Source organism: Cebus imitator, unplaced genomic scaffold (assembly GCF_001604975.1).
Source record: "Cebus imitator isolate Cc_AM_T3 unplaced genomic scaffold, Cebus_imitator-1.0 Scaffold339, whole genome shotgun sequence".
NCBI lineage: Eukaryota > Metazoa > Chordata > Mammalia > Primates > Cebidae > Cebus > Cebus imitator.
The window spans coordinates 130,973-140,264 of record NW_016107654.1 but is presented as its reverse complement, the minus strand read 5'-3'; the positions used below and the strand labels follow the sequence as shown (position 1 = coordinate 140,264).

General features: G+C 57.3%; 1 protein-coding gene and 1 long non-coding RNA gene across 18 annotated transcripts in view; both read left to right on the top strand.

Annotated features, from left to right (window-relative positions):
• CACNA1B (calcium voltage-gated channel subunit alpha1 B) overlaps positions 1-6,032 on the top strand; it is a 235,782-nt gene extending 229,750 nt beyond the window's left edge. For 9 of the 17 annotated variants that reach the window (XM_037730270.1, XM_017505589.2, XM_037730262.1 and 6 more), the window contains 4 exons: positions 171-287; positions 1,706-1,910; positions 2,169-2,419; positions 2,933-6,032. In XM_037730270.1, coding sequence (XP_037586198.1) covers positions 171-287; positions 1,706-1,910; positions 2,169-2,419; positions 2,933-3,463 — 1,104 coding nt within the window. In that variant the 3' untranslated portion in view covers positions 3,464-6,032. Of the gene's footprint in view, positions 1-170; positions 288-1,705; positions 1,911-2,168; positions 2,433-2,932 lie in introns of all 17 variants that reach the window. The other 8 variants (XM_037730267.1, XM_037730264.1, XM_037730268.1 and 5 more) reach the window with 3 other exon arrangements.
• A 1,379-nt stretch (positions 6,033-7,411) lies between these two features.
• LOC108287296 overlaps positions 7,412-9,292 on the top strand; it is a 4,514-nt gene continuing 2,633 nt past the window's right edge. Inside the window, exons 1-2 of the long non-coding RNA XR_001818276.2 lie at positions 7,412-7,518; positions 8,035-8,121. This is a non-coding gene — a long non-coding RNA (uncharacterized LOC108287296). The remainder of the gene's footprint in view (positions 7,519-8,034; positions 8,122-9,292) is intronic.

The window sequence follows — 9,292 nt, the reverse complement described above, 5'->3', positions numbered from 1 at the left end:
GTGTGTACAGGGATGGGGGTATGTGAGACTAGGGTGGGGGACATGTGAACAGCAGTGGGGGTTAGGTGAGACTGACGTGAATTTGGGAGAGACTGCAGTGCCCCATGGGGTGAGTCTAGGGAGGGGTCAGAGAGTCATGGGGTGGGACTAGGCGAGTTCTCTCTCCCCAGGCCGTGGATGTTCAGATGCAGAGCATGACCCGGAGGGGCCCCGATGGTGAGCCACAGCCTGGGCTAGAGAGCCAGGGGCGAGCGGCCTCCATGCCCCGCCTTGCTGCCGAGACTCAGGTGGGTGGACTTGGAGGGTCCAGGACCTGGGGCTGGCAAGTGCGGGGTGGGGAAGGGTGGCTATGGCTCTGGTGAGGAGACTTGGGGTGGAGAGGGCTGGGGTCCCACATGTGGAGCTCTTTGCTGAGGTGGGAGCAGGCACCCCGGGCAGCCCTGACTGGGCCGCAACAGAGGTGCAGCCTGGGTGCCTTACGCCCCAAACATCCAGAGGGTGGGTCAGGTCCAACAGATGCTGCTGGGATAGCTGTCCTGCTCTCAACCTCCCGTCAGGGGTCGTGGGGCCTAGGGACCCCCCTCTGGCCCCATCATGTTCTGCCCCTCCTCTGTGGGACTCTACTCCCCCCAATAACCTCATCTTCATCCAGAAAATCTCACCGCCACCTCAGTCCCCTCTCTCCAGCCTGTGGCTCTGTGGAGGACCCTTCCTGCTCACACAGTCCCTGGACCACTTCCACTACCGAGCTCCTTGCTGGGCTCTCCTCTTTCTGAGACACGCACTTTGGGTTAAGGAAGAAGAATCTGGCCGGGGGATGGCTGTGGCCCCATGTTTCGCAGGGGAGGCTCCTATCACAAGGACACTGGGAGGGTGGCCCTTGGAGGCTGCTCTGGGAACGCTGTGCCCCAACCTCCGAGGCGGGGGAGGAGCTCCAGGCCCTTACCTGCAACCTGAGCCTGCTTCAGGTGGCCAAAAGTGATGGGAGCCCCCTGTGCCACCCCGTCCCTTGGCCGTCCTGGGCTGTGGAGCTGTGGACCTGGACTTTTGTCTTGACACTTCCCCTCCCCACTGCTGTGGCCAGCGGACCCTTTTTGTTTCCTCACTGCCCCTCCTCCCTCTTGGAGTTCCCTCCCCTTCCCACCAGTCCTTCCTCCCTTGTCTCTTTCCCCGCCCCACAGTGCCCTCCTGGGCGCTGCCTGGTGAGCGGGTGCAGGCTGAGCCTCCCTGCAGCCTATACTGGGGCCTCCTTCACACGTGTGATGTGCTGGCAGCTGTGGGTGAGTGTACCTGGGAGGGCCCACCCAGGGCCCACCCACCCCTCCCAGATCTCTTCCGCAGGCCCTGATTCCAGCTGTGGAAGCAGGTCAGGGGTCAGTCCACCCCAGCTGTGCCAGGCAGAGTGATCCCACTGCAGGCAGCAAAGGCATCCCTGAGCCCCACTCAGAGTTCTTCCAACCAAGCCAGCTGCCTCTCTTCCTGGCAGGACACACGGGATGGGCTGGGGACTCAGGCACCATCTTCCCCCAGCCTGCCCGCCTGGGATACAGCGTGGGTCCTCCTGACCGTGAGACCAAGATGGAGGACGTGTGGTCTCTCCGTCTGGCCTGCTCCACCGCCCCTCCCTTGCCTGCATCCCCGCTGACCCCAGTGCCTCCCACAGACCCACTCTTAGGCCATGTGCCACCGTGTCCTTTGTCTGCAGCCTGTCGCAGATGCCAGCCCCATGAAGCGCTCCATCTCCACGCTGGCCCAGCGCCCCCGCGGGGCTCATCTCTGCAGCACCACCCCGGACCGCCCGCCCCCTAGCCAGGCGCCACACCACCACCACCACCGCTGCCACCGCCGCAGGGACAGGAAGCAGAGGTCCCTGGAGAAGGGGCCCAGCCTGTCTGCCGAGACGGATGGCGGTGCGTGCGGAGGGGCCCGGGGAGCCCCTCGGGGAGCTGTGGCCCGAGTCAGGGTGTCCAAGCAGCCCATGGGAACCCTCTTCCTTTGTGGGCCTCATGACCCCATAACCAGCTGGAGCAGGGTGGGGCTGAGGCCCAGGCCCTAACCCTCACCCTAACCCTCCCCTGGCACCGCCTGAATTCCGTCCTGCTGGCCCTGGGGGTCAGGGGTCCCTGTCTTGGGCCTGGCTGTGCTAACTTCTCCTCTTCCCTGGCCAGCACCAAGCAGTGCTGCGGGGCCGGGGCTGCCCCTGGGAGAGGGGCCCACAGGCTGCAAGCGAGAGCGAGAGCGCCGGCAGGAGCGGGGCCGGTCCCAGGAGCGGAGGCAGCCCTCATCCTCCTCCTCAGAGAAGCAGCGCTTCTACTCCTGCGACCGCTTCGGGGGCCGTGAGCCCCCAAAGCCCAAGCCCTCCCTCAGCAGCCACCCCACATCACCGACAGCTGGCCAGGAGCCAGGACCCCACCCCCAGGTAAGAGGATCAGGTGGGCAGGTCAGGGCCCAGCAGCCTCTCCCTTGGCCCTGTGGCCCTGTCCCACAGGCTCCTCTCCCTAGGGCCTCCCCACTGCACTTTGTCATTCCCAGCAACCCCAAGGGCTGGGCGCCCTGTCCCAGACCGTCATCGGCACCCCAGCCTAGCTGTGTCCTCCTCAGGCTCCTGCCTGGGTCACCCTGGGACGGTGGGTCTGCGTCCTCATCCACTTTCAGACTGAGACTCCGAATCCACACCCCTCTCTCTGTCCCTTCTGACTCCCCTTCCCCGACTGTGGCGGTTGGGCTTTTGTTCTGTCCTCTTCCCTGGGCCCCGCATGTCCCTTCCCATCACCTGCTCTCCCCACCCCATTCCTGGGCCTAATGGTGCCTGTTGCCTCCCTGGCCATCATGGCCCAGTGTGTCCCCCGTGGCTTCCCTCTCTGCTCCCTGCCCACGAGGGCCTGTGTGTGATGTGCTCTATGGTTCGGTTTGTGTGTTTGATTTGCTGCAGGGCAGTGGTTCCGTGAACGGGAGCCCCTTGCTGTCGACATCTGGTGCTAGCACCCCTGGGCGCGGTGGGCGGAGGCAGCTCCCCCAGACGCCCTTGACTCCTCGCCCCAGTATCACCTACAAGACGGCCAACTCCTCACCTGTCCACTTCGGGGGGGCCCAGACCAGCCTCCCTGCCTTCTCCCCGGGCCGGCTCAGCCGTGGGCTTTCCGAACACAACGCCCTGCTCCAGAGAGACCCCCTCAGCCCGCCCCTGGCCCCTGGCTCTCGGATCGGCTCTGACCCTTATCTGGGGCAGCGTCTGGACAGTGAAGCCTCTGTCCACGGTCTGCCTGAGGACACGCTCACCTTCGAGGAGGCTGTGGCGACCAACTCGGGCCGCTCCTCTAGGACTTCCTATGTGTCCTCCCTAACCTCCCAGTCTCACCCTCTCCGCCGCGTGCCCAATGGCTACCACTGCACCCTGGGACTCAGCTCGGGTGGCCGAGCACGGCACAGCTACCCACACCCTGAACAAGACCACTGGTGCTAGCTGCACCGTGACCGCCCAGACGCCTGCATGCAGCAGGTGCGTGTTCCAGTGGATGAGTTCTATCATCCACATGGGGCAGCAGCCCCTAGGGGGAGGCCTCGCCCACCTTAGTGAGGCTCCTGCGGCCCCTCTCTCCCTCCTCCCCTCTTTTATTCTAGATGACGAATAAAGCCCTGTTAGAGGATGCGGCTCTTTCTGTCCCCTTCCTGTCCTGCCTTCCTGGGTCTCGTACCACACACCAGACCCTAAACTGGAGGCTGCTGTGTGTGGCTGAGAAGGACCCAGGAGTCCAAGTCCCGTATCCTGGGACTCAGCATCCAGGGTGGGTGCTTGGAGCCGTTGTGAGGAGCTCTGCATCCTGTGGGGAGCACCCTTCGTGTGGCTGTGCGGCACAGAGAAGCAGGGCCCGCTTGAAAGCACGGCGAGACCTCCGGACGGTGGGGATGGGGAGCGGGACGCAGGCTTGCACCAGCTGTGGCTTGTGCAGCCCCTCAGAGTCCGTGAACGCTCACGCAGACATGCTCTGTCCCTCCCCGGACACCGTCGGCCCCCCCGGGACCTCGTTGGAAAGAGTTCTTGCTGTAGTTTTGAGTTTTAATTGCAACACCCCTCACTCTTTTGTCACTTCTATATACTCGATGTAGGAAAAATAGAAAATCAGAAAAATGGGGAAGGAAATGTTCACATAACTTTAACAAATCAAAGCTGTGGAAGAAAGGTGTCAGCTTTTTGCCACGCGTCTTTGTGGCTTGTGTGAGGAGACTCCCTGTGCAGCTGTGTCTGGCCAGGTGGACCCCAGGTGGCCCCTGGCTCCGCTGCTCTTGATCAAGTGCCTGACCGCCAGGCCCTCACACCCAGGCTCCTGGGCACTGTGGCGTGAGACGAGGCCTCCGGAACCATCGTGGGAGGTTGTGGCAGCTGGGTAGCAAGCCCTTGCCAGTGGAGAGCACTGGACGTCGTGGTGGGAAACAAGGCAGCCTTTGTTGTCCTCCCACGAGCACGCGTATTTCCAGGGAAGCCACGGGGCGGCTGACCATGGGCTTGTGCGAGGCATGTTCAGTCTGTTGTGCATCGGATTCCCAGGGCACGCCCTGTGGTGTGTGAAATAGGTTTCTTTCCACATATGGCAGAAGACAGGGAAAGGCCAGCAGGATGGAGGGAGACGCTGGTGGCTTGGACATGGGGCTGTCAGGGCAGGAGGGAGGAAGCCCCAGCTGGAGTGAAACTCTGTAGAGAAAGTGACCAAGGGAGGCCACGGCTCCCGCTGCTGAGGCGGGGCACCTGACGCCCAGCACTGTCCTGGCACCAGACGCAGGGAGCAGGCAGTCAAGTGAGTCCGACCCCACGGCCACGCTCAGGAGAGAAAGACCACACTCAGGACACTGTCCAAGGTACACAAGATGCCGGGAGGCCCTTTGTTCTGTGACGAAAGAGCATTTAGAGCAGTTGGTGGTGGTATGTCCTCTGTGTTCTGAAATTCCAGATGATCTGTGTTGGATTCTTGGCTTCTACCCCATGATTCTCCTCAAAGAAATTCTGTGTGATGTGTGTGCGTGTGTCTGTGTCGCAGGAGACGCAGTGCCTGTGCAGGTGTGTTTAGTGTGTGGATGTCATTAATCCATAGGGCTATGCAACAAAAGACACATTTAATAGAAATAAAACACACAAGACCGCTGCCTGGTCTGGGGTTCAGCATGATTGTGACCAAACCTTTTTATAGAATTTCCTTACCTGAAGGCACAACACTCTGAAACTTTAAAGATAACAGAATATTTTATTCCAATAGAATAAACCAGGAATCTCGGACTGTGCATGTGATCACGTGGCAGAGTAGAAGGATGTGTATTTTGACACTGATGTTTTGTCTCTTGTTCCCCCTGCTGCCAGCCCGTGTTACCTTGGGTGTCAAATGTGTCCATTCCATGCAAAACCACAGCCATTTCCCCAGGCAGTGTTGGGTCAAGAATACGCTTTTCTAGACCCACACAGCCCAGCTGGCTTGTCTGGACTTTTGTAGGCACTGGAATTGATGAAAATCACAGGGGGGGGAAAATAGACATTATGTCTTGTTTTCCTGACTTTGGGTTTTCTCACTGTGTCTTCTCCAGCTATCATATGTGTTCCCTGAATCTCATAGTGAGTTGCCAAATTTGAAATGCATCACCCAGTTGTCTGCATCTGGAACCAGTCAAGCAGTGGCTGTAGTTTGAACAAGTTATGTGTGCATGTAACATATATACATATATACATATATACAAGTATGTGCATGATGTATATCTTCGTACTTTTTGATACAATGTATTCATTTGTTAATTTTTAATTATATTTGATATAAATCAAAGGTTTGTTGCAAAACTTTATATTTAAGAAGTGTTAAAAACAAGTCCCAACCATGCAACCCAACTGGGACCTACTTAAAAAAAATTCTGTGATTGACTAGTTTGCTGCCTGAGTAATATTTATCAGCCAAACTTTGGATTCTGCTATTGTTTCTACAATGACATTTTGTATGAAGCAAAGTCCTTGGATTAAAATAAAAACTTAGCAAAAAATCAAAAACAAAACCCCACCATGCTGCCATTGGTATATGCAAGGGTGTGGGACTGGGGGTGCACTGCCAGGAGGGGTCAGAAGAAAGTGGGAACTGTTTTGTTTTGTTTTTTGAGACAGAGTTTTGCTCTCATCGCCCAGGTTGGAGTGCAGTGGCGCTATCTCGGCTCACTGCAACTTCTGCCTCCCAGGTTCAAGTGGTTTTCCTGCCTCGGCCTCCTGAGTAGCTGGGATTACAGGTGCACATCGCCATGCCCGGATAATTTTTGTATTTTTAGTAGAGACGGAGTTTCACCATATAGGCCAGGTTGATCTCCAACTCCTGACCTCAAGTGATCCGCCTGCCTTGGCCTCCCAAAGTGCTGGGATTATAGGCATGAGCCACTGCGCACAGCCTGCAATTTGTTTTCAATGCAAGTGTGGGATCAGGTAGAGAATGTGGTGAGGATCAAGGGAAGCACTTGGAAGGAGGAGGCAGATTTGACCTCCCTGGGGATCAGGGTTTGGGTTGGTTAGGATTATGGTGGTGGGTTGGGGTTGGGGTTGGGTAGATGGTGGGGGAGGCTGTGAGTTTGGGGCACAGAGCTCGTCTTAAGATGCCCCAATCATTCATTCACTTTGCAGTTAAAATGTCAGGGTATAGCTAGCTACATGCTGAAAAGGACAAAGGGGATATTCTTAAGAGAAACCTGGCACCATAAGTACAGATGAGGGCAGGCACAGTAGGTACAGACATGACCACTGTAGGACCTTCCTGGAGTGGCAGGAAGCCCAGCCCCAGCAGTGGATTCTGACTGATCACTGTAGGTGCATGTCAACCAGCAGTGAGGGGGTCCCACAAGCCCAGGTGGGGCAAGTCGGGGACTTAAGGCAGGAGCAGGAAAACCAGACAAAAGAGATGAAAACTTAAGGAATGTGAAGAAGCCCAACATAAAGCTCCCTGCGCAGGACCCTGGGTCTGTTTTCCTGAAGATCAGCCCACACCCCTCGAGCTGTACTTACTCTTTCTACACACTGCATTTTTTCCCCAATGAAGTTATCTGCTGTCTTTGTACTGCCTCTTGGTGAAAAAATCTTTCTTCCAAGTTAGGAACTGGGACGTCAGCTCTCCCCAGTATTAGCTCCATTTCAGTTTGAATTTCCAGAATTGACGGCCCTGAACAACCTGCGCTCCGACTTTAAGTGGTGTAGGAGGAAGCCAGCAGGGGGCGCCCAACTGTCACCCTGGGAGCAAGAGGGCCCTGCAGTGTCCCCAGTCGCCAGGAGGGGCACACGGGCACCACACCGTGAGCAAGAGGGCGCTGCAGTGCCCCGCCCGCCGGCAGGCGGCGCCCGAGCCCCGTTTTCAGGTTTGGAGGCACCGCCTCCAGCCTGCGCAGTCGGGTCCAGCAGCTTCCGGGCTGGGCCGGATGTGAGGGCGAAGCCATGTCCCCTCAGCACAGACGGGGCGGAGCGGGATGGGAGGGCACCGCCTGGCTTTGGGACAGCTCGAGGCCGCGTCCGTGGTGAGTGAAATCCTTCCTGTTTGCGGCGCTGGCTGCTGCGGGTTAGAGACCAGTAAGAACGGCCGGGTGTGGGAAACTGGAAGCCAAAGCCCATCTGGATTCTGCGCACCGAGGTTCTGGCGACTGCAGTGCGAGGTCCGCGGCGCAGCCTCGGAACACGAATGGAGCGTTCCTGCTGCAGGCGCGGCGTCCGCAATACGACGCGACACCCGCGGTGCTCGCGGCAAACGCCTGGGACGCTCACGCGGCGCCTCCATGCGGAACGTTCGTGTGAACCGCGGGCTCCCGGCGCGGCCCTGCCGTCCCGATACAGCGCCCGGAGTGATCAGTACTCGCAGCACAGCGGCTGTCGGGCCGGAGCTGCTCGGGCCCGGCCCCTGCCGTGCAGTTGTCGTGTCTGCGTCACGGAGGTGGAGTGGACGCGGTGGTTTTACAGCTTAGATCGCTTCCCGGTAATTCCAGACTTTCAGGGAACTTGCAGCGGGAGTATGGAGTTTTCTTTCTCTTTTCTCTCAGCGTCCCCAGCGGTTGTTGCTGCGCCAGATCTGCAGCTTCATAGAAAACACCCCGGTGTCTTTCGCCCAAAACAGGGACCCCTCCCAGGTAAGCGCTAGGTGACCCCAGTATAGGAGGCCACGTTTCTACCTGAGGGTGGGGTCCACAGAGGCCACGTTTCTACCTGAGGGTGGGGTCCACGGGGGCCATGTTTCTACCTGAGGATGGGGTCCACGGGGGCCATGTTTCTACCTGAGCGTCGAGTCCACGGGGGCCATGTTTCTACCTGAGCGTCGAGTCCACGGGGGCCACGTTTCTACCTGAGCGTCGAGTCCACGGGGGCCATGTTTCTACCTGAGCGTCGGGTCCACAGGCCCGTTTCACTTCGAAGCCGCCTCTGCTGGGTGGAAAATGTCTCTTTCCATCTGGGTCCTATTTTCCTTTTCTGGAGCCTTTGCAGAGGTGAAGAGCAGAGCTGTCCCCAGGCTGGGTCTGCCCAGTGGTTCCCTCTGGGCAGATGTAGATGCCCCACTTCAGGTGGGAATTTGCAGCCCCCTGGAGGAGCACAGGCCCACCCACGTGCCACAGAGATCTCAGCGTGATCGTTCCCAAAATCTCCTTTACAAATAAGTCTCATTCCGTCACTCTCCTGATTTAACTTTAACGATGGTTTCCCACTGGCTTCAGAACAGGGATCACAGAACTGACCTGGCTACCTGTCCCTGAAAGCTCCCACCTGCTGCCCTCTCCTGCCCAGTCCAGCCCAGTCCAGCTGCCTGCAGTGTGGTTCTCATCCACAGGGACACAGCAGGCCCTCGGGGTCTTGGGGACTCTGCACACATCCTTGAACTCGTCCACCAAACACCCCCTTATCAAATACCCTTAAGATTCTGTCCAGCTGTATCCTTGAAGTCACAGTGGTTATGATGTCTAACAGCACAAATATTCTAACGTGATTTTTTTAGACCCAAAAAAAAAAAAAAAGATCATCTGTGAGAATGACTCTTAATTTGTAAATCAAGGAAATAGATACGTAAAAGCCAAGTCCATATTTGGGATAATCAGTAAAGAAAAATAAATTCTCAATGCCGAATAAGAGACAAAGGGCACCACTGATTGTTGAAATTTCATAAGAGTTTACTGGACAGTATATTGCCTTGCAATATTCTCCATCCCTGTGTGTGTGTGTGTGTATGTGTGTGTATCACACACGTACCAGTTGCAAGATATTTCAGGTTTAAATACTCATGTTAACTTTTTTTTTTTTTTTTTTTTTTTT